The 24,997-nt window shown below is 49.7% G+C and overlaps 1 protein-coding gene across 13 annotated transcripts in view; it reads right to left on the bottom strand.

Moving 5' to 3' along the window:
* Window positions 1-24,997, bottom strand: part of PTPRT (protein tyrosine phosphatase receptor type T) — a 966,224-nt gene that overhangs the window by 60,130 nt on the left and 881,097 nt on the right. For 9 of the 13 annotated variants that reach the window (XM_066387766.1, XM_066387770.1, XM_066387768.1 and 6 more), the window contains one exon: window positions 15,481-15,671. In XM_066387766.1, coding sequence (XP_066243863.1) covers window positions 15,481-15,671 — 191 coding nt within the window. The remainder of the gene's footprint in view (window positions 1-15,480; window positions 15,672-24,997) is intronic. The other 4 variants (XM_066387767.1, XM_066387775.1, XM_066387772.1 and 1 more) reach the window with 1 other exon arrangement.

The following is a 24,997-nucleotide window of genomic DNA, read 5'->3' as shown; positions in this document are numbered from 1 at the left end:
GAGTCAGAGTTTGGAGGGGGAAGAGATGGGCATCATTGGTTTAAGAGGCGGCAGACGAGCAAACAACCTTATGGGATGATTTGACAGAGTCATGGGCCAATCAAGGATAGGAAACTGCTTATTGTACAGGTAGAGGGCTTGTCCCTCCTCCTCCTCTCCCCCTCCCTCCTCCTATCCTCCTCCCTCCCCCTCCACTCCTTGCTCCTCATTGTACATGGCCATCAACCTGCCTCCCTCTTGCCACCAGCACAGACCGCCTCTAGACTGCCAATGGCTCTTGCTTTTGCAGGTAACTCTGCACTCAGATTCCAGCCCCTGGCCGCCCCCTCCCACCGCAGCCAGGTAGCTCCAGCGGCTTCGGACAACCTGCCAGGTCGACATACTATTCCCGGCTCTCTGCAAGGAGGGGGTGTCCTCGTCTCAGGGGCAGCACTGAACTTCTCAGTGTTTGAGCTGATAGTCTGGGGGTGGGTTTTCTACCTGAAACCCTCTGTGATCAAAGCCTACTCTTCATCCAATGACATCCACCAAAGTGGCGTGGAGACAAGAGGACACTGTGAAATGTTTTCATACTGATTTTCAGGGGGGGGGGAATAATCTGTGAGTACCCACTGTGTGCCAGGGTTTGGGCTGCACTTTGCTTAAAGGTTTGTTACGGCTGCACATTAGAGTACCAGGAGGAAGGTTTAAAGCTCCCAAAGCCACGGCCCCGCCCCAGCCCCATTAACCCGACTCTCGGGGCGAAGACACAGGCGTAGGCCGTGTGGAAAGCTCCCTGGGTGACTCCAGTGTGCAACCACGATTCTTGCAAGTTGTGAATTGACCGGGAGGAATACTTTCCCACGAGTCCCTCACTGCTTTCTCGGCCTTTGGTTTTGTCCAATCCAACCCATTCTCCACTGTAATCAGAGAGCTTTCTAAACCGAACAGGACCCAGTGGTTCCCCTTGCCGCGCTCTTCAGCATAGACTGCACAGCCTTTAACAGACGGTCCTGAGTGACTTCAGCCCACATGTCTCTGCAGCCTCGTTCCTCACCCCGATATCAATCTTCCAATGACCGGGAGCTAAATGCAATGCTACAGACACTGGCAGGTGTTTCAAGCATCGGAGACTGACTTTGTACATGCTGTTCCCTCTGCCTGAAATTCTCTTCCACCTGAGTCTACCTGGTAAACTTGCACACATCTTTCAAAACCCGGGTCAGGAATCTTCTCCTTTGCAAAACCTTCCCCTGTTGACCCACCCTCCACCTCACTGCATCCCCAGCTATGTAGTCACTTCTCTGACTGTCAGATGGACACGTCTACATCTAATAACGTGTCTTGTCTCTCACTGTGGGGATGGATTACTCCAGGGAAAGGAAGTATCTATAACTCCAGAACCCAACAGTGGCTTTGGACTCTGTATGTGCTTGAATCAGCCCTTTTGAATAAAGTAATGGATGGGTTCAATGGATGAAAAAATTAGTGGGTGAGGTGGCTTCTGTGCACATAGAAGGCAAAGATCTTTGAAACCGCAGAGGTGCAAGTGACTTTGAAAATCATCGGCCCTGGCTGGTTGGCTCAGTGGTATAGCATCAGCCTGGCGTATAGATGTCCCGGGTTCAATTCCTGGTCGGGACACACAGAAGAACTAACCACCTTCTTCCCCCTCCTTCACCCCTCTGCCCCTCCCACAGCCATGGCTCCATTGTTTCGAGTGAGTTGGTCTTGGTCCTGAGGATGGCTCTATAGCCTCTGCCTCAGGCACTAAAATGGCTCTGTTGCCAAGCAATGGAGCATCGCCCCCTAGTGGGTTTCCCGGTTGGGGCACATGCGGAAGTCTGTCTCTCTGCTTCCCCTCCTCTCACTAAAATAATAATTATAAAAACAAACAAACAAGAAAATCATCTGGTTGTGTTCCCCTTCCAGGTGGCTAATAAGCTGACCTACTGCATCTGCTACTTAGATACCCTCAGCGACAGAGAGCTCACTACCCCATTAAGCATCATGTCTCACTTTTGGACAGACCCACCGGACAGTGTTTTGTTTACTCTGCCTTTGTCCTGCTCCAAGGGGTCCCACAAATAAGCACACACCCTCTGTAATGCGACACTGCAGAGATTTGATAAAGGCCCCTGTCCACCCCCCAGAGTCCTTAAATGACACAGTTGAGAGTCGTCTCAACAACCGGCCATGCTTTTCAGGATGGGCCCAGAATGCAGCTATCTTTAAAAAGAAAATCTTTAAACAGAACACCTGGGATGAGTGGCACTTCTCCGTGGGGATCCATGCAGGACCCCGCTACAGCCCTGGAAGCCTCTGTCTCCCCCTGGCGGGGACTGAAGAACAATTTGGAGGCTGGAGGCTGTGTGACAGTGACAAAGGCAGAAGAAAGAGGATGACTCACAGAGACACCCATCCAGGAGCCAGCAGTAATGACCCCGAATGGGCAGATTTTGATCACATGTCCATTTCCCTGTTTAGGGAGCTGGGCTCTAACAGGGGATCATCTCTTGAAGGAAGAAAAAAAAAAAAACCGAGGGGGTAAAAAGTATGAGAGACTCATCTCCATCTTCAAAGTGAGCCAGCCAAGGGGCATTATTTTTACATTAGTGGCTAGTTACAGTAGATTGACCAGGGAATTGTGGCAGTCATTAGGAGCTAATCACATTCTTTTGAAACCAAAATTGCCATCTCATTATATCTATCCATTATCACCCCTGCTTTCCTCCTCTCCTCAGAGTGCTGGGCTCTATTTTTCACACTCTCGTCCGAGTGTGAAAATGTTTCCTACTCTTCAACAGTGCTGCTTTGCTAAGATGATCAATTTCTTTCTTTCTTTCCTTTTTTTTTTTTAGCCCTAAAAGATGCTTTTAGGGATGTCCTCATCCCCGGAGGTCTGAGTTGAGGTAGTCATAGAATCCTGGAAAGTCAGAACTGGAAGGATGTGTTGGAAAAAATTATTGCCTCGTTTTACAGATCCGTAAAGTAAGGTCCGAACAGGAAACGACTTGCTGAATCATCTACTGAGTGAGTTTGCCTCTCCTCCCCCCACGTCCCCCACAATGACCATCAGGTGCGGAGCACTGTGCTAGGTCCTAGACGTCACAGCCATGGACAGGGCAGATGATTGTGTAAATTTTATGTTTCAGCTGTGGAAAGGTGCAGACCATAAACAAACACACAAGATCACTGTTTACAGGAAGTGCTATGAAGGCAGCTAACAGGGTGCTGGGATAGACAGTGATCAAGGACAAAGCACAACTTTAGACAGGGTCAACTGGGCAGGACTCTTAGAAGACATTCGAGAAGGAGAAAAGCTGCCCCTGGCTCCTGGGAGCTGGCATAGCACTCACGGCTGGACCCCGGGGTCATCCAGTTGAACATAGACAATTTCATAGAATGCCAACGTCAGGCAACGCTGCTCTGAGACCCGGATGGAGCAAGACAGACCATGAGCATCCTGCAGCCACATCTAAACGCAGACAAAACTATGCACATTGTCCAAGTCAAAACTAAATGACCAAACGTCCTCCTATCCTGGCAAATAGGAGTGACTGCTGCTCCTTTGAGAATTACAGCTTTAGCCTCAATCTCATTTCCTTTCTTATAGTTCAGATTTATTTTTTTTATTTTTTAATTTTTTTATTATTATTTTTTTTTTTGTATTTTTCTGAAGCTGGAAATGGGGAGAGACAGTCAGACAGACTCCCACATGCGCCCGACCGGGATCCACCCGGCACGCCCACCAGGGGCGACGCTCTGCCCACCAGGGGCGACGCTCTGCCCACCAGGGGGCGATGCTCTGCCCCTCCGGGGCGTCTCTGTGCCACGACCAGAGCCACTCTAGCGCCTGGGGCAGAGGCCAAGGAGCCATCCCCAGCGCCCGGGCCATCTTTGCTCCAATGGAGCCTTGGCTGCAGGAGGGGAAGAAAGAGACAGAGAGGAAGGGGGGGGGGTGGAGAAGCAAATGGGCGCTTCTCCTATGTGCCCTGGCCGGGAATCGAACCCGGGTCCCCCGCACGCCAGGCCGACGCTCTACCGCTGAGCCAACCGGCCAGGGCCAGTTCAGATTTATTAAGGGAGCCGATCATACCACTTACGACTACTGTCCAGTCCTGGACAAAGCCTTAAGTCACCCAGCACAGCCCACCCACATCCTTGGAGTCCATTCTAACATCCTCTCCTTGAGCCATGCCTTAGTGCCTGACCCAGTTCAACTCCAGCTGTGTTCCCGCAGCTGAGCTGAAACCTAAGTGATGAGCAGAGGCAGCCATGGCAGGAGCTGGGGGAAGAAGGTCCCGGGTTGAGGGACAGCGCGTGCCGACCCTGAGATGGGACGATTTTGGTGTGCTCTAGAACTAGAAGGGAGGCACTCCAGAGCAGAGAGAGGAAGAGAAGAGCCAGAGAGTGATGTAATATGAGCGCGGAGGGGGTGGCGCTCAGTCAAGATCTTGTGGACCACAGGCAGGAATGTGAGTTTTACTCTAAGTCAATGGGGGAGGCTTTGAACACTTGTTAAGATGGGAAGGCTGAGCCAGTCCAGCATCTTGACAAGCGGCTTAGAGCACTTGTCTCTTGAACCCTCCCTTCATCCTTGTAAACAGGCTTCGTAGACTTTAGGATAAAACTGTCACCTGGTTCCTGCCCCAGACTAATTCCTAATTCTTCCTGTGGTTTCCACCCACCCACCCTCCCATCCATCCATCCATCCATCCATCCTCTCAGCCACAGAACTGAGGCCCCCTGGAGCCAGTGGGGGCTCAGACCAGATGGCCACAGACACAGGCTTCTTATGCGCTGGTGCGCTGAGCCAGCCCATAGGACTGTGCCACCTACCTCAGTTTCCCCACTCAATACTTTCATTCCCTGCTAGAACTGAGGACAGTCCCTGGTGCCTGCTTGGCCAGCTCCCTTCTCCTACCTGTTGATTTGGCCCCACAGAGATATGAGGGTCCTTTCTGAAGCTTGTCATCCTTCCTGGATGCTCTTCTCTGCATGTGAGCCTCTTTGAGTTAGGCCCCAAATAGTGAGATGACTAACAGAACACGGAGCTTGCGAGAGCAGCTCACCTCCAATCCAAGGTGGGGAGCATCCTGGTCCATTCAGTTTGCCTGTTCACTCACTATCCTCAGCAGAGTCAGTCAGCTATGATGCCCCCAATTGTTCCCTTTGGCTTGACTGTCCCCTTGGAGATAATTGGATATGATATGCCCTGGGGTGCAGCAAAACAAGGTCCCGGGAATGCTGACCAGGATGTTTCTGGCTGATACTAGGGCACAGCGGAGAGCCTGTTTCCTCCATGACCAGTCTAGGCGGCCAGGATGTCCCTGAGCCACTGCCCACCACTGTACTCTCCTGGAACAGGGAAGAAGAGTTCAGTGTTCACCAAGGAGGCACCATGTTTACCCGGGTCTTTCATTCATTCTCTCTTGTTAAGAAATGCCTCTCGCCCACCAACTATGTGGATGAGTCGGGGAGAAGGCAGGGCTGTGCAAAAGGCGGAGTGTTTGAACAGTCTTGTTTCTGCAAATCATTTCACCACTGCAGGTCTCTATTACCTCTCCTGACAATGAAGTCAACAGTATATCAGTTTAGGGGTGGGGGAAGGATGTGACCACAGAGAGACAGCACGGGGACACTTTCAGCTGGTGGAGCTCTTACATGTCCTAACCGTGTTGGTATTGTCAGGACTCAATAGTTTAACATGAGTACTCATTCATCCCCCCAAATGAACTTTACACTATGTCTATGAAGAAAGCAATATACCCCACGGGGTATATCGGTGACAGTGATTACCCGAGATAATGCCTCTAGGTTCCTGGCACAGGGCCTGGCCCATGGGAGGTGTTCAGAGGCTCTTCCACCCACTCTTCCCCAAGAAGATGTTACTGAGCCCACTCGGCTCGCTCCTGGAGCTCACTCTCTGCCTCCTCTGGTCAGCAACACCAGCGTACTGTCACAGGACCCAAGATGGGGGGCTCCTGGCAACTCCCATCCCGTTTTGCCTTGAACCCAGGGGGTTCCTGGGGTGTAGGACCATACGATTTCACTGCCATGTGGGATATGAAAGTGTAAGCAACAAATGAACAAACAAGAAAAACAAACAAACATAAACTCACGGACACGGACAACAGTGTGGTGGTTACCAGAGGGAAGAGGAGTGAGGGGGTGGTCAAGGGTTAAGGGGACCAACCATATGGTGACGAAAGAAGATTCAACTTTGGGTGGTGGGCCCACAATGCAATATAGAGATAATGTATCACAGAAGTATACAACCGAAGCCTATATAATCTTAGTAGCCCTATGTCACCCCAATAAATGTCATGAAAAAGAAATAAAAACGGTACCATTCTGGGGAAACTGGGACAAGTTGTTCACTCTAGGTACAGGGAAGATACAGTATTCAGGGGACGAGAAAGAGTTCACGAGCTGTTGGAAGCCGAAGATCTGACCTCAGCCGGGGCCCATGGGTCTAATCCATGCCCATGTTGACCGGTGTCCGTGGTTGGCGGGCCGATGGCCGTGCGGGTTGTGTACAGTACAAGAGTAGCGCATCTTAGGGAGACCACGATCCGGCGGGCTTGATAGATGTCTGTGTACGTTATGGACGTACTGGGGAAGGTGACAGTCCATTATCACGAGACAGGTGAGCCCCTTGCTATTCCACTCCCAGGTGCTGCATGAGTGAGCGGCGGCCCCGGCCGAGGCCAAGCTCTCAATGAATGCTTCCTCGTGTGCCGAGGGGCACCAGCCTTGGGGATTATAAATGTGGACAGAGAAGACAGGAAGGCATGACTAATGACGTCAACTCAGAGTGGCATCAGGAGAGCAAACACTACTGCGCACCGTGTCACTAAATAGGAGGGAATTTATGAGTTCTGCTGGGGAAGCGAAGTAGAAAATCAGATTGCAGCCAAGACGGGGGTATTTGTCTGTGACAGGAGCTGTGATCGAGGCACAAGGTTTGTGTGTGTGTCTGCGTGTAGAGTCAACAAAGCATCCTTTAAAAGACCGCCTTAGAAGTGACACAATTTCAAATGACAATTTCAAATTTTAGGCCAGTGGTTCCCAGAGTTTGGTAGGGATCCTAACCTCCGAGGGCACTTGGTATAATGCAGGGGCCCGGGTCCTGTTCCGTGCCAGATAGCTCACGTCTAAACGTTCTTTACTAACCTCCAGTTGATTCCAACACACATCACATCGGAGACCCACGGTCTTAGGCAGTAAGGTAGATAAACAGCGAATTCCTGGAGAAGACTCGCCTAAATTGTACAGGCAGACACTCGGTGCCCCTAGAGACCGCCCAGATGTGAGAAATACCACCTTCTCCCTGCCCCACCCGCCGCGGCACTATCTAATCACAAAATGTTTCACTAGCGCTTTGCAATTCAACTAAGTTAATATTACACACGAGGGTTCCTCCATTCCTCCCTGCTCGGAGCCCAAGATCTGGGGAACCCCTGCCTGTGACTCCAGGCTACAGACTTCCGGTCCCCACCATACGCTGTCTCCATCTTCACGCAAGAGCTTCTGATTGGCTCCAGGCTACAGACTTCCGGTCCCCACCATACGCTGTCTCCATCTTCACGCAAGAGCTTCTGATTGGCTCCAGGCTACAGACTTCCGGTCCCCACCATACGCTGTCTCCATCTTCACGCAAGAGCTTCTGATTGGCTCCAGGCTACAGACTTCTGGTCCCAACCATACGCTCCTCCATCTTCACGCGAGAGCTTCTGATTGGCTGTCTTTGGGTCAACAAGCTCTCCCTTAACCCTGAAGCCAGCTACAGGTAAGAGACTGTCAGAGCTCGTACGTAGTACCCTGTTAATTCTGCTCAGGAGGACTGTGCAAGGGGCGAGAAACTCACATTTATCTCCGCAACTAGTGTAATGTTAACCTCTCTCTCCACAGTCAGGCACCTTTGTTCCCCTTCTAAGGGCGGGCTTGCAACACCGCAATTCTTTTATGTCTCTGAGCCCCTGGACATGCAGTTCCCTCTGTCGCACGTGCTTTTCCCTTGATCCAGTGTTTCTCTGCTTTTTTTTTTTTTTTTTTTTTTTTCAACTCAGGGTCTCATCTTTTGTGAAGCTCCTGATTGATTTTGGCCACAACAACTAACAAGAAAAGTAAAAAATAAACACCCCTAACAACACCTGCATTCACCCTGGACTGCCCTCCGTCACCCGTCTAGAAAGCAGGTTAACTAATATTCTGTTTTGTAATTAGGAGGTGTGGTAAGACCACGAGCTTCTTCTAAAGTAGGAGTCTTTTTATTTTATTTTATTTTTTAATTTAGCGTTCTAACGATCTCAAATGCCCCACCCAGGGCCAGGTACACAGTAGGGACTCAATGCCCATCCTATCAGGCTTCGGGAGTCCGTGTGCTGTAATCAGACCTTTCACAGAAGCTGAAACAGGGCCCCAGAGATGGAAGGGTCTCATCCAAGACCACCCGGCGTGGAGGAGCAAACAGACAACCAGGTTTTGACACGAGGTCAAGGGATTTTTGTACCACCTGAAAATTGCTCATTTAGTTTCGGGAGGTGGAGGAGGTTCCTCTGTTAGACACAGAAAATACTGTCTGCTGGGTTACAAACAGAATTAAGTGAAAAACAAAAAATAAACTCAAAGAAAAAGAGCGAGTTAATAGTCTCTCCTATATAAGCTCTTTCCTGCTAGAAAAACTTCACGGTCTGAAACCACGTGGATTGCTGAGGTCTTTTCTGGGCCACCCCGCCCTGGAAATGGCCTGTTTTCTCCTTATCTGAATCCACGGAGAGCGGAGTGGAATGAGCAGGGGCAGCCCGAGTCTTCCGGTTTGGGTCACTGTGAGTTCCCGGAGCTGGAGACCAGCCACAGGCGTCCCCTTCACGACCCGGGCATCGCCCATGAACTCCCCAGCCCTCTTCTCCGAATCACACTCGTCTGCGGATGGAGCAGCTGGACCAGCACCTGCAGGGGACGCTCCGTGACTCTGTCACCAACCGAGGAGGGACAGAGTTGTAGGAGAAGCAGGTCGACTGGGACTGCCTCTGCTTGGGCAACTCTGAGCAGAGAAGGGGGCTCCTGGGGTGACCTGAAGCGTCCATCTCCACGGTCACACCCCATCAGGAGGCTGCCTGCCCACCAACAGCCAAAGAAAACTAAGAGAAAGATGGCAGCACCGGCCTCTCCCCACAAAGCCACGCACACGGTGTGTCTGCCCCGAGCTGGAAGATGAACAAATGTTTGTTCTCCATTAGGGCTGCATCATAGTCCACACAGCTGTTCCTTGCTGCTTAAATAGTCTTAATGGAGCTGTAATAACCAGATACCTTCTGGTCACCCTCCTGGGCTCGTTCTGTGCATTAGGATGACAGACTGCCGGGGCTGGGCTGGGCTGGCATGCACAGGCTTCCCTTCCTTCTCTGCATCACAAAGCCACCTCTTCCTGCTGTCCCTCCCCTTCTCCAAACCTGCTCCTCTCGTGATCACGAGGATGGCTGGGGTTACAGGGCTCACAGACAACCCTGCTCTCCGGCCATGTTCTGCGTGCCCGGGCCGGCATGCTTGGGCTCCTTGTTTTAGGGAAGGTGGGGGAATTTGGGCTGGGGAAGGAGGCTGGGCAGGAGGGAAGACTCTGCAGTCCACAGTCACACGCAGCGGCCCCTCGATGTCAACGTGGCCGTGTGCCATCAGCAGGGTACACTTGTGCAGCCATCACACACCTCCACGGGCATCAGACGTGACCAGCAGCACGGACAGCTGGTGAGGGGATGGGTCTTGGGCATAAGCAGGGCAGGGACTGGGGACTCTGTGCATCTTTCTAGACCAGGGGTCTCAAACTCGCGGCCCGCCGAACAATTTTGTGCGGCCCGCAGACTAATCCACGAAGTTCAAAATATTTTGGATAAAATTAAGTAAGCCTAGGGGCCTATACTTGTATTTTTCATTTCTCTAGCATCCTAGCTAGATATTAGCTTAGTTAACAGCAGTTGTGATGCGAACTACAGTTTCTGGTCGTTTTGTGACACTGAGTAAACTGCATGTACGATTGTGCTTGTTGTACTGATTTTTTTTTTGTTTTCAACTGCAGTGAGAAAAGTGTTGCGTAACAGTTGCCTTTTGTAGACCTAGTGCGGCCCGCCGAACGGCTGTGATCTTGCTCTGCGGCCCACATGCTGAGTTGAGTTTGAGACCCCTGTTCTAGACCGATGTCTCTCAACCTTGAAAGGATGTTACTGTCATCCGGAGAGCTTGGAGCACAGAGAGCTCTGGACCTCACCCCCAGGGCAGCTGATTGCATTTGTCGAACGATGGCCTGGGTAGCGGTGTTTTTACAACTTCCCCAGGTAATTCTAATAGGCAGATGAGACTGAACTCCTGGAAGGTTCACACAGTATGGCAGGTGCGGTGAACTTGCCTTGGGACCCCTCGAGTTCTTAGGGACCCAAAGCCCCTGGTCAGTCAGGGTTGCTAGGACTTGAGACCTACCTCTGAGGGTGGGGTCCAGCAGTGGGACTATCGGTAGGAGGAGGGCCAGCTGACCCACACAACTGGTTCCTCCATAGACTCTCAAAATATCATGGGCAGAAGTGCTCTCTGGATCATGCCAACCAACGCCCTCACCCTCACTGCACAATTATGCAAACGGAGGCTCGGAGAGGTGGTGTGACCTGCCCAAGGCCACCCAGAAGCCCAGTGAGAGAGACAGGACTCGAATCCCGGCATTCTGTCGATTTGGGATGATGCACACATCCCGTCAAGTCCCTGAACTTGAACTATAGATCGAGAGACTCGAGTTTTCAGGCCAAAGAGAACGAGCCGACTTTACGGCTCTGCTCGGCGTGAGAAACGAGTGTGGGTTTGTCTGGGCTCCGGGTCCGGTCTCCTGTTCCAGGCAAGTCCATCCTTTCCCTGGATTACCAGCCCTACCTCCCTCTGCTCTCTCTGCTCCCATCCACGCCAGAGAAGCTACCTCTAAAATGCAAATCCAGCTTAAAAACCCTACTCCCTTCAACACCGCCCCATGGCCCCTGGGATACAATCCAACCCACGCCATTGCCTGTTTGTTCTGGTTGCTTCCCTGACGTCCTCTGGTTATTCCTACTGCTACTGCTTTGCTTTTGGCTCTATGTTTCCCAGAATGCTGCTGGCCATCCACCCTCAGGCGAGGCTTAATGCATCCCATCCCCAAGGGCATGCTTCTGATTGTGACACTTTGCCAGGACATTAAAATGATCAGTTGATAGCCTGTCTGTACAAAGATGTGCTAAGTCCCTCAGAATGCAGAGGCTCCCTCTCATCTCCTCAGTTGCTAGATCCTAGTACAGTGTAAGGTCTATGGCAGGGGTCCTCAAACTACGGCCCGTGGGCCACATGCGGCCCCCTGAGGCCATTTATCCGGCCCCCACCGCACTTCCGAAAGGGGCACCTCTTTCATTGGTGGTCAGTGAGAGGAGCATAGTTCCCATTGAAATACTGGTCAGTTTGTTGATTTAAATTTACTTGTTCTTTATTTTAAATATTATATTTGTTCCCACTTTGTTTTACTTTAAAATAAGATATGTGCAGTGTGCACAGGGATTTGTCCATAGTTTTTTTTATAGTCCGGCCCTCCATCAGTCTGAGGGACAGTGAACTGGCCCCCTGTGTAAAAAAGTTTGGGGACCCCTGGTCTATGGAAAGGGCTCAGACACCTCAAAGTTGAAACCCCTCCAAGTTCAGTCCTTGGTCCCTGTCTTTTTTTCTCTGTTCACTTTCTTGGTGACTTTGAACAGTCTTGTGGCTTTACCATTGCCTGTGTCAAACACTCTCAAAGATTCTAACACTAATTCAAAAGAATACATGCCCCCTTATGTTCACTGCAGCATTATTTACAACAGCCAAGATCTGGAAGCAGCCCAAGTGCCCATCAGTAGATGGGTGGATAAAAAAGCTGTGGTACATTTACACAATGAAATATTAGGCAGCCACAAAAAAAAAAAAGAAGGAAAGTTTTATCTTTTGCAAAAACATGGATGGATCTAGAGATTAGTATGCTGAGTGAAAGAAGCCGGTCAGAGGAAAACAAGCGCCATGTGATGCCGCTCACATGTGGACTCCGATGAACAAAATGAACTAACACGCAAAATAGAGACAGGCTCACACGTGGCCAGCTGACGGCTGCTGGGCGGGGTTGGGGTGCTGGGTGAGGGAGGTGGAGGGATAGAGCAAAAAAGGACAAAAAATTCCTAACTCACAAAATCAATGGGCACAATTTAAATGGGTTGTTTTCTGTCACCAAGATTTGGGGTGGTTTGTAACACAGCAAACAGTATTTTTTCAAGAGCACAATGCATTATTTACTAACATAGCACATTAAGTGATTGTAAAATAACTTATTTCTCAAGTCGATTGTTTATTTCCTATTTCCCCTGATAGAACAGAAGCTTCATGAGGGGCATGTTGTGTTCACTGTCAAATCGAAAATATCTGGAAGAGTCCTTGGAAAGAGAGTGAATACTCAGTAGAAATTTAATGAGTAGATTGGTAAGTAACTGTACCACTGGACTGAATGTTAGAAGACACAGCCTCCTATAGCTGGGAGGTCCCCGACATGTCAACTTGTCAAACCCACTTATTTGTACGAAAGAAAAAGACAGCTGAGCGGGGTAGGGGGGCAACAGACAAGGAAGAGAGCGCGTGGCAGGTGGTTTGAAAGAAGGACTGAAGACCCAGGAGCCCTGCCTCACAGGATACTGTCTTCGAGCAGATTTGTGACTCAGCCTCAGTGTGTGGACTCCAGACATCACAGGAGCCCTGACGATCGAAATCGAAGCCCTAGCCAGCTCTGGTCTAGGAAAGTGAACTAGCCCGTTGTGAAAAGACTCCCATTAAATAATGTTTTCCAGTTAATCTCCAGGTGATCACAGGATGCTGTCAAGCCAAGCATTCCAGCTAACTGATGAATATAATTGGAACTCATTGAGGTCAAGGTTAGTCTAGTGGTATCTCCAAATGACAGAACAACATGTATTGTTTGTTTTCTTTCTCATTATAAAAGCAGTTGATTTCCATGCCAGAAAGTTTGGGAAAAACAAACAAACAAAGAAACATTGTACCAGTGTTCAATATCCTCCCCTTTATCACTGTCTTTTGGTGATGAAAGAATGCCCTGTAGTCTGAATATTTGTCTACATGATTGTGCCCCCCCCCCCCCAATTCATATGTTGAAACTTAATCCCTAGTGTGATGGCATTAGGAGGTGAGGCCTTTGGGAGGTGGATAGGTCATAAGGGTGGAGCCCTCATGAATAGAATTCGTGCCCTTATAAGAGAGACCCCTCACCTGTTCCACCATGTGAGGATATGGTGAGAAGATGGGCATCTATGAACCCGAAAGTGGGCTCTCACCAGATACAATCTACTGACAGCTTGATCTTGGACTTGCCTACCTCTAGAACTGTGCGAAATACATTTATTTCTGTTATTTATTTTTAAAAAAAGTTTGCAGAATACAAAAAGGCGCAATTTTTTTTTTAAATCAACCACACAGAAATGGATACTTTTAAAAGAAGTATCAATGTGGAAGGAAATACATCGAAGTAGTCAAATGTATTTGTGTGTCTGTTTTCAAAATTTAGATGGCAAGTTCTTAGAACAAAGCTTCTCAGGCTTTGATGACTTGTCACCCTCCTTTGATGCCACATTTTCTTCCCCAATGCTACTTGCAACTTTAAAGCAAATCAAATATTATGACTGATTTATTCAACCATCATGATATTGAAGATGCCTTCACGAACAGCACGCCCTCTCCTGTCACTCGCTCCACAAACAGATGGACGCAGGTGGGTGTACAGCACACATATGCACCCCCTGCCCTGCCCTTTTAAGGGGACCATTCAGCAAAACCCCTAGGAAATAAGGCCCACGTATTGAAAATAGTAAGACCCTTTCCTTCAACTCTTCCCCCGACATCCTCCAAAAACTTGTCGATTGAGCAGATGAAAAATGCTATTTTACTTAGACCACGTTGAAAATTAACTGCTGGTTCTCCTGGGCAGGTAATTACTCACATCCATCGACATAAACGCTTTTGCTCTCATAAATGTGTCAAACTTGCCCCTCGCCACGGTGTTTTACACTCCCATAAAGTTTTAGGACCAGACAGGCCCTTAGATATCACCTTATCCAAACGACGCACGCCGTGAATACAGGCAAAGTTCAGACTCAGGTAACCAGAGGCCAGTGCAAAGACCCCACGGCCGGCTGCACGGGAATCTGCCTGTCTGCAGCCCCAGTTTGGCACAGTTTCCCGACCAACCAGAGCTTCTGAACAAAAAATGGCTTGGTAGGCGTTTTCTCAGAACCCGGTCTGAGAGATACACTTAGTCCGCGGCGTTCTCAAGAATTCCCAACAGCGAGAGCCGGCACCAAGGCCTCTCCCTGCACCGAACCCCACGTATGTGGGGCGTACGCCAGGTATTAAAAAAAACCGCCACCAAAAAAACTAGTTCATGTAACTCGGAGCCTGGCACCCAGTAGATGCTCCAGAGATATTTTGGGAAGGAAGGAGGAGCGGGAGAGAGGAAAGGAAAAGTGAAAAAAGACCATTTTTCAAAGCTGGCTGCGGCCGGATTCCAGCACCCCGCAGGGGGCGGGCGGCCAGCGGCCTCTGGGGGGGGGGCGGGGCCCCTTCAGTTTCGGGAAAACATCTTAATGAGTTTCCCCTTCCATTTCATTTTGCTTTCTGTTTGCAAAAGGTGATGCTTCCTAGGCAAGGTCTGAAACAGAAGGGGCGAGGGGGAGGAAGGGAACTCGGTCTGCCTCAGAAGGAAGGGGCCGTGGGGGCCCTTCCCTGGATGCCGGGAGAAGGAAAAAGGGAGTTTTGAGGACGTGAAAACATGTGGGAAGGGCAGTGCGTAGAGCGAGCTGTGAGGAGAGCAGAGCCAGAGGGCCTCTTGTACTCAGGCTCCTCCTGGACTTCCCTGCAAGCCACCCTACCCCCTCCGGCCCCGTTATCCTCCAAACCTCAGTAGCAACTGCTCCTCACCAATGCTCTGTGTTAGAGGTGCTTTGGGAGGAGGGCAAGGGGTGTCCAGTGCAGAGGTGAGAGGAAGGGACAGACAGAGGGGACAGCAGTCGCTGGAGGTGAGGCACTGACCTGGGGGGCTGAGAAGAGTACAGAAGCATGGTAATGAGGCAAGAGGTGGCCAGGAGCAGGCAAGCCTCGCAGAAGCCCTAGCGGGGGAGATCTGCTGACTTTCCTACCACGTGTGGGATGGGGGCTTCAGCCATCCCAGCTTCATACGGAGGGAAGCACGGTGCGTCTCAAATGCAAAGGGCACACAAGTCACCTAGGTCCTGGTTAAAGTGCGGGTCACTGCGTCAGCAGGTCTGGGTGGGGCCGGAGATGTCACATTTCCAACATGCTCCCAGGTGGCCTGGTCCGGGGGCTGTACTTAGAGTAGCAAAGCCTTAGCCCCCAGAAGCCTCTGCTCCCAACAGGAAGCGTCCCTGCAGGCTGGCCCCTTACCTCGTACTCCTCCTTGAACCCGTAGCCCTGGCCCCTCTTCATCTGGGTGATGTGCTGCAGCAGGTCCGCCACCCGGATGGCGGGCTGGAACTGGTCCCGAGGGTAGCTCATCTCCATGGGGTCGCAGGCCCGGTAGGGGTGCGTCTGGATGGTGAGGGTGGGCTGGGACAGCTCTCCGCGGCTGCCATCTGCTTCAAAGAGAAGGGGGCAGAACAGAGCGTCACCTATGGCGGCTGGGTCCTCTGTCCTCCGTGCCTTCCCCAGCCTGCCCTGAGGGGGGCAGAGGGGACTCACTCAGGATCTGACCGAGAAGGAAGACACCGGAAGGGCAGGGGCACACTGCTGCCCTGGCCTGGCTGCGGTGGTCGGTTTAACAATTAAAACCAACAACCAACCAACCAACCCAGGAACACAGAGCCCTTGGTCGGCTGTCATCCCCTCCTTATCTCAGCCCTTCTTTGCGGCTTGGCAGGGTGGTTTTGGCCCGTCCAGGCCAATATCAGAACCACCGAGGAGGCAGCCAGGCTAGACATTGGGAGCGCCCTCCTGTTTAGGAAGTGGTGCCCGCCGGCAGGCGAGGACAGCCTCGGGCGCTGGAGATCAGGGCTGCGCATGTCCGTCTGGTCCATTAGCCTGAGTCCCTGTGACCCGGTGTCCCTCCCGGTTTGTATCGTTTGGGTTGTGCCCTGGCAGGAAGGAACTGGAGCCCCAGTCGCAGCAGGGTCCCTGGCCTCTCAGCGCCCCCCCCCCCCCCCCACAGCAGCGGCCACCTTCTGCCTCCTGTCTAGCCCCCCCCCCCCCCCCCACCACGTAACACGCTTGATCCGGGAGGGCTGCTGAGCCTGCCGGGCAGCTCGGGAAGCCCGAACTGCTCTCCTTCAGTTCTGCCAGTTACTTCTCCCAGGCCTGGGTCCCATGGCTCACTTCCTTCATAACATCCCTCCTTAAGAAAAGCTCTGTTTTCTCCTGAGAACAATCTTGAAAGCAGCTGAGTTGCTCTGACTGTCTGTCCTCTCTTAGCTTGGCCACCCTGGAGACGGGTGGCTGCTGAGGTTGGACCTGAGGTCCCGCTCCCCTTGGAACAGTAAAGCCACGTTCCTGCACGCCCACCTCCCTGCTCGGCATTCCCTGCTGGTCCTTCTGGACCGGGTTATCTCCTCCAGAACCTCTGGAATTGCTCTGCCCAACCTCTTCCCAAAGGCACGGCCAGTCTACGCCCTGGACCCGCCGGGTGAGACACGCACGAGACGAGGATGTCGGATTTGCTGCGTCTCACGCCAGCGGGACCCTAGCCCTACGCCGTCCCCACTCCCAGGGAGGCTGAACGGATATTCCTGATTTTCCGCAACCTGTCTTTTCAAATCCACATTTCCTCCAGCTTGGTTTTCTCTCACGTCACAAGACTCCATCAGACATTGATCCTGTGTGTGAAGGTGAGCTCTCCCCTACGTGCAGCATGAGAAAAACTGCTCCCCGTCAGGAGGAGCGGCCGATAGGGAGAGAGAGAGAGTTGAAAGCTTCATTATGCTCAAGGAAGAAGAGGTCGTTCGCACAACCTTCCCGACTGCACGTTAATATCACGGGTTACGTTTTCCTCGAGATGTGAGGTCGTAGGGACCACGCGCTCTCGGGCATTGCTTAAATGTAGCGCTCAGCAGATTCAGGCGGCTGCTCCCCTTCTCCATCGCACCCTGGTGGTCGGGAGTTAGATTTGCTGGGAACTCGCTCTATGCCAGGGACTCTGGGCGGCGCTGGCAGTGCCCAGAACAATGCAGACTCCACCCTCAAGCTTGGCGGTCTAGCAGAAAGACGGACAAGAACAGGAGCTGCAGAAGCCCAGCGCTTCTAGGTGAGAGGGAATGAAGGCCGTGGGCGGAAATGGGAAGAGGGCAAAGCTGTAAGAGACCGTGAGAGGTGGGTCTAGAGAGGCTGTGAATGTGCGAGCATCTTCACGCCAGCGGGAAGCCCTTGAAGGGTTTTAAGAAGATCCCCTTTCCTTAAAGACTCACACACTTTCTTGTAGGCGTCATGCTGTCACGGCAGCCTCTGTGGGCAGGAGGCAACCCTCCTGTGAACATCACTCCTGTGTAGGACGGTGGGGCAGGGGGTGGGGGGGGGATGGAGGAGAAAGGAGTACTGGCGTTTGCATCTCTAGAGCCTGCCCTGCACCTTTCCCAGGGGAGGAGGCGCTGGAGCCCTGTGAGCGCCTCCCACCTCAGCCACCGCCACCTATGGGCACGGATGTCTTCAGAGACCCAGGGTCTCCCCAAGGACTCGAGGCACGGGCTGCCTGGCAGAGACAGGCTTCTTAGGGATGGGCACCTGGCAATTTTTGTGAGCTGATAAATGTTTCCAAAACCAAAGAGCGACCAATATGGATATTTTCCCTCAACACATGGCTAGACAGACTGTAAACTTGGTGTCAGCAAAACCAACAGTGGAATGGGAAAATAAATGCATCTGAAATCGAGCAACTTGTACCACTGTGACATTTGTAACAATGTCAATGCTGGTGCTAATGAGGCTATAAAGACTTGGAACCGAGGGATTTCCAAGGTTTATTAATTCAACTAGTCGGACTCTTTTTTTTTCCCCCCTCAATGTACCTTACCTCACCTATTCCCTTATTAACCTCCGATAATGTAGAAGCGCTGCCTTTCATCACAGCCCATTTCACTCGACGCACTATACTTAATTTTCCATCATTAGGTTTAATGAAAACCCAATTTCACAACTCACTTCTCTCAGGAACCTACAAGTAATGCTACGTTTTTTATCAGCCCCAATTAAAGAGCGTTATGATGTTCCTATTCGAGAGGGAGCCCTAAAACTAATGTGCGGTTTTGTTGCTAATTCAACAAGGGTGCTGGAACCGTGCGCGCATGCTGCTCATAAAATGTAACTCAAACCAGCTGGCCCAGGGAGAGAGCATTTCTCATTTTCTCTCCTCACCAGACCCTCCCCCTTACATGCCATTTCAACTTCTCATGTCTGGGTCCTGCGTGTTTATTATTCAGCACGTAATAACGTTTTGGGTTTCTTTTGCGCTTTTCTTCAGCCGGCGCCCAAGTCTGTGAATTCCCCGGAAATAAGTCCTGTCGCGCCTGTGAGGGGCTGGTGGGGCGGGCAAAGGGGTTTTGGCGACATGTATGTATGAGATCTCGGGTCACCACTGTCCCTTTGATTTCCTCCGTCCTTCTCCCTCGGGAATCTGGCTTTGACCTTCTCTCTCTGTTTTTATCCGCTGCCACCAGCCGCTAGAGACCTCCCACAGACTTCAGCCACACCTTTCCGATTACCTGCTAGGGGAACTGCCACTCCAACTGGTTAACAAATATTTGCTGAATACCTATATTGTACAGAGCACGGTGTTAAGATACCGCGTACATCCAGGAGGGTGGAGGAAAGTGTGTTTGGAGGGAGATAAGCACACCAAAGCCCCGGCAGGAGAAGAGAAGAGATAAAGTGTGCATAAACAAGTCTAACAAAGGTGGGAAGGGATGGGGCGTCTCGGAGATGGAGGGGAGGGACGACGTGCTTCGGAGTCAGGCTCCACGGAAACGCTCCCCAAGCTTTAGGCAGTCACGCCCCACCGCTGTGGGCGTGGCCATAACTATGAACCACCGGTAGCGCCTCTGTCCAATAGAACTTCCCATGATGATGGACATGGTGCGTATCTGGGCTGTGTAACAAGGTAGCCCCCAACCACATGTGGCCACTGAGCATGTAAAATATGGCGAGGTGACTGAGGAACTGAATTTTAAATTGTTTCATTTTCGTTAATTTAAATGTAAATATCCACATGTGGCTCTACAAAGACACCGATTTAGTTAGTAAAAGACAACTTGAGCAGAGCACTGCCCATAGACAGAAAGAACTTGATACAACTGACGGAGTGTTCTATATCTGCATTAGTAGGGTAGCCACTAGCCACATGTGGCTATTGAACATTCAAAATGTAGACTGAGGAAGTGAATTTTTACTTTTCACTTAATTTCAGTTAAGTTTAAGTTTAAATTGTCATATGTGGCCAGTGGCTACTGTATTGAATTGTACAGATCTATACAATGATGTCTTCAATTTTTTTTCTTGAAATCAACTTTCAACCATTTTTTCTTTTCTTTTCTTGTGACAGGGACAGAGAGAGAGAGAGACAGAGAGAGGGACAGATAGGTTCAGACAGACAAGGGAGAGAGATGAGAAGCATTATTTGTTGCGGTTCCTTAGTTCATTGATTGCTTTCTCATATGGGCCTTGACCGGGGGGCTACAGCAGACAGAGTGACCCCTTGCTCAAGCCAGTGACCTTGGCTAAAGCTGGTGAGCCCTGCTCAAACCAGATGAGCCTGCACTCAAGTTGGCGACCTCAGGGTTTCAAACCTGGGTCCTCCAAGTCCCAGTCTGACGTGCTCTATTCACTGCAGCACCGCCTGGTCAGGCTCAACCATTTTTTCCTTTATCTCATTATAAATGATAGTGAAACAAAGTCATGGGTGTGATATGCTAGTTTCGATTTAATGCTCACTAAAATGTACATAACTGTTTAAGAAAAGGCCTAGCCATGTTCCATGGGAGGAGCACATCCACATTTTGAGAAATGTGTGAGTCTGAGTCCCAGGACCAGAAAGAATGGGGTTGGTACCCTTAATCAACCAGTTATGGGCTGTGTTACCTTGGTCAACTAAAATTTCTCAGCCTCAGTTTCTTCATCTATAATATGGGGAAAGGGCTCTGGCCAGTGGCTCAGTGGATAGAGCTGATGCTTGATCCCCAGTCAGGGCACACAGGAAAAGTGACCATCTGCTTTTCTTCCCCTCCCTTTCTCACTTCTCTCCCTCCCCCACAGCCAGTGGCTCGATTGGTTCGAGTATGGCCCTGGGCACTGAGGATACCTCTGTTGGTCTGAGTGTGTCAACCTCAGGTGCTAAAAATAGCTCTGTTGGTCTGAGTGTGTCAGCCTCAGGTGCTAAAAATAGCTCTGTACTTGAGCATTGGCCTCAGATGGATTTGCTGAGTGGATCCTGACCAGGGTGCATGCAGGAGTTTGTCTCAATATCTCCCCTCCTTTCATTTAAAAACACATTATATATATATATATTATATCATATCAGGGGTCAGGAACCTTTTTGGCTGAGAGAGCCATGAATGCCACATATTTTAAAATGTAATTCTGTGAGAGCCATACAATGACCCATGTACCTTATGCATTATCCAATAAAAATTTGTGTTGTCCCAGAGGACAGCTGTGATTGGCTCCAGCCACCTGCAACCATGAACATGAGTGGTAGGAAATAAATGGATTGTAATACATGAGAATGTTTTATATTTTTAACGTTATTATTTTTTTTATTAAAGATTTGTCTGCGAGCCAGATGCAGCCATCAAAAGAGCCACATCTGGCTCGCAAGCCATAGGTTCCCGACCCCTGTATTATATATAATATAGGAAAAGGAGTGCAGTGAGGATTCAGAGATAATGCATGCAAATGCTTGTACAATGCCTGGTATCTGGGAAGCAGGGGATAAACAATAGTTGCTCTGATATGGTACAAGATGTCCTGTTGGGCATATGATCACCCACAGACGGGCGAAGGCATCTGGGGAGTCTTAGGGCTTCTCTCCTCTTTCCTTAATGACACTCCAATGCCCTTTATTCTTCTCCATTCCTGCTGCTGCTGCCTGAGTTCAGGTCCCCATGACAGGACTATTGCATCAGATGCCTAACGGCTCTTCTGTTTCCACAGTTCTTTTCACACAGCTGTGATCAAGTCATTCTTACCTAAAGCCTGCACAGAATCAAGACAAAACTCCTTTTCTAGGCAGTCGAATTCCTGTAGTTTCTGGTACCAGTCCAGATTGCTTACTTGATCTCTCACATGAGGAGTGGGTGGGTAAATATCGGAGACTGCTCACTAAGAGGGAAGAGTCTGAGAGCGGAGAGGGTGGAGGTGGGGAGGAGGGTGGAGGTGGGGAGGAGGGTGGAGGTGGGGAGGAGGGTGGAGGTGGGGAGGAGGGTGGAGGTGGGGAGGAGGGTGGAGGTGGAGAGGAGTCTGGCCACCTGCTCAGAGTGGAGGTGTGATCAGGACAAACACCGCGGGGGCTGTGACAACAGCAGGCATCAGGGTCTAAGCACCAAATCCAAAGACAAAGCATGGATTCAAATATGAACATCACATCCTTCTCGTGATGGGACTTCAGATAAGTTACTTTGAGCCTAAGACCTTTATTTGTAATTGGCAGCAGAGATGGTGATGATGCTAATGATGGTGATGACAATGATGATAAGATAATAAGATGATGATTAGGAGGTTGTCGCAAGGATTAAATAGGGATTCCATTGGAAGAAGCTTCAAGATGGTACCGGGCTAGCAGGCAATGCCTCCCCTCCTGCCCCCTACAAACCAAATACCAATAAAACCTCAATAAAATAAACTGGTAACAGCCTTGGAACCTACGTCTGTCAACTAACTTCGTGTCAGAATGTAGGAGGAATACCCATTAATTCTATCAGTACTACACTTGATATGTGCATAGCGACGAAGACTTCATTGTGTCAAAAATTTCTGGGGAAAAAAAATCTCTGAAATTGAATGAAGTCATCTTGCACCTGATTCAACACTGGCAACTTCCCTTCTAGAGTTGGGAGAGACCGCAACTTCCTCGGTGAAGCGTCTGCTACAGAAGTTGGCTTATGTTCAGGTGCCATGTTGTCAGAAAAATCTGTTCTATATTTCTGAATTCTAGACTTAAGTTAGGATAGGCGCATAGATTTGTGGCCCCAGAGAAACGTCAGATTCACACCCCACCCCCCATCCCATACCCACTAGGGGCTGTGCTCTCACTCAATGCAACGGCCGATGGAGATAACCTTCTCTTTCTGAAGTCTGACTAGATGCAAAGGGTTGAACTTGTAAGAGGAATAGTGAGTACCATGCCACCCCACCGTACCACCATTTTGGCAAAGTTCAAATGGACGTTACGTCATTGGCAATTGACGCTACTATACTTTGTTACTCAAGAGGACAGGGGCCGGAAGGGTGGGAAAGAAAAGGTTCACTCCTTTTTTTCTATTTTCTTTCCTGGGCTCAGAGTCAAAGGCCCTGACAACCAGATGCGGGGTTGGGGTGGGGGGGGGGCATCTCCAAGCCCTTTCTCCTCTCAGTCCCTTTCTCTGGGGTCTCTGACACGGCAAAGACAAAAGGTGGTGGATAAAGACCCTTGTGCCCCAGAATGCAGGTTCAGTATGAGGAAAAATCTGCGACGGGAAGAGTCACGGGGAAGGTGACTTTCTGGACTCACTGACTCCTTCCGGTAAAGAAGTCAATCCTCTTTGTGGGGAGAGCATGAACCCCTCCCTCTGCAGCACTCACATCCGGAGCCAGGATGGTGTGAGCTGGGCTCACACTCAATGAAGTGAGTTAGGAAAACACGCGTGCCTCAGCTTAAGCCACAAGAGAAGGATTCCTGTCGGGTGGACAGCGAGGGCAACAACGAGCGTCTACCTGCCTGCTCTGTTGACGACCAACACCAGTCCTGGAGAGCTAGGGCCCCCTCTTTTAAAGGGCGGTAAACAGAAACAAAACAACATGGGTCTTAGCAAAATCCACCACGTTGAAAAATAAGGAAAAGGACACTCTGGGATGCCGAGGAAAATATAATTTTCAAAAGAGAAAAAGCAGTCAGTGTTGGCTGTTGACCCAGCCACCACCTGCTACCTTCTTCCTGCGCGGGCAGAGCCCTCAGCTTAGCTTGGGTGCCCACCTGTTCCCCATGTGACTCAGGAGGGTGGCCCGAGTCCTACATCTAGGGGCAAATCCTGATTTCCTTAAGCCAATTGGGGGTTCCTATCCCCTTTGACAATTTTTCAAAAATTTTTCAATGAGATAGTTCTAATTGCTCACAAAAACGAGGGGACCAGGGACCGTGCAGATACTCCGGGACTTTCAGCCTTTTGTAAAGTACATTTTTACCAATGAAATAAAAGTTGGTTTTGCATCTCATTTGCATAATCAAACAACTTTCTTTGACTTGTCGTTTGCTTTTCTGACGTTCTTGTTTAATAAAAAAAGTCAAATGCTTTTTTTTTATCACTTCATATTCATTTTGAAATATCCCCTAATTCTTGTGAGCAGTATATTAAGGAGATTGTAGGAAAAGGTATTCTTACTTGTAAGAGAAATATTCCAGTGTCCCTTCTCAGACACTGGGCATTACCATATGTGGGTGTGATACCAGCAACTGCCAAGACAACCTTGCATCTATGAGGCAAGGCTGAGGACAATGCCCACGTGAGATGGCCACGTGGACAGCTTCAAAGAATTCGGGTCCTTAATAACATTCTTGGGCACCTCATTCAGCCAACCTTGGACTCCACTCTAACTCTTGGCTTACGATTCTGTGAGATAATACATGAACTCATTGTTTAAGCAAATTGGATTTGTTCTTTTCTGTTACTGGCCTCTTACCACACAACAGAAACGAGAAATGCGCTTTAGAGAGGGTGAAAAAATCAAGGAACTGAAAGATGAAATAATAAGACAACAGATTATTCAAAATATGAAATCAAGTAAAGAAGCAACCAGAAAAACCCTCGCTGGGTGAGGCAAGGGAAGACTGGGAGAAAACCAAGGTGCAGTAGCTGAATTAAACTGGACGCTGGAATCTATAATGAAAATAAGCAACAGGCAGAAACTCATGGAGAATTAATCCGAGACCCTCGCAGTGAGAATAGAATGCAAGGTTATAACAATAAGACTTCCACTTCCTCTGTATCTATCATCTGCTCATGCGTGTTCATATGCGAAGGCACCAACCAAGAAGACATTTTCAGAGAAAACAGACATATAAAAGCCAGATAATTGGTGCTACTAAAGAAGAGAACCCAATAAGAGGAACAGAACAAATAATAAAAGATACAATGTAAAAAAAACAACAGCTCTTTGGCACAATGAAAACCTATTGAATAATTCTCCTATAAAGAGTTCTCCCTGTACAACTTAAAAATAGAACAGGTCTCGTGATACAATTGTTTAAATATTATTGATGTAGAAACACTCTGATAAACATCTAGGCTGGAAAAAATTATTAGATATAAAAGAAAAGAAACAATGATAATCATATTTTCTGTTTCCCAAATTTAAGTCCCAGAAAACAATGGCAGAACATTTTTGAGGGAAAATGCTATGACCCCAAACTAATACTCTGATATAAGTTGTTTTTCATTATCGAGGTCACAGAAAGACATTCTCTGTTACAGAGAAATTCAGAAATTATACTGGCTCTGATTGTTTTCCAGAGGCTTGGGGAGGTAGAGAAGTAGAAAGAGAAAAAACACCCTCCCACAAGATTGGAGGTAATCATTGTGTAAAAGAATTGAATTGTTAATCCTGACCAGGTAGTGGTGCAGTTGCTAGAGCATCGACCCGGGATGCTGAGGACCCAAGGTTTGAAACCCTGAGGTCACCCGCTTGATCGTGGGCTCACCAGCTTGAGCATGGGGTCACTGGCTAAGTGACCCCA

The sequence above is a fragment of the Saccopteryx leptura genome, chromosome 5 (assembly GCF_036850995.1).
Source record: "Saccopteryx leptura isolate mSacLep1 chromosome 5, mSacLep1_pri_phased_curated, whole genome shotgun sequence".
Taxonomy (NCBI): domain Eukaryota; kingdom Metazoa; phylum Chordata; class Mammalia; order Chiroptera; family Emballonuridae; genus Saccopteryx; species Saccopteryx leptura.
Note: the sequence above shows the minus strand (reverse complement) of the source record. Positions and strands in the feature narration are given on the sequence as shown.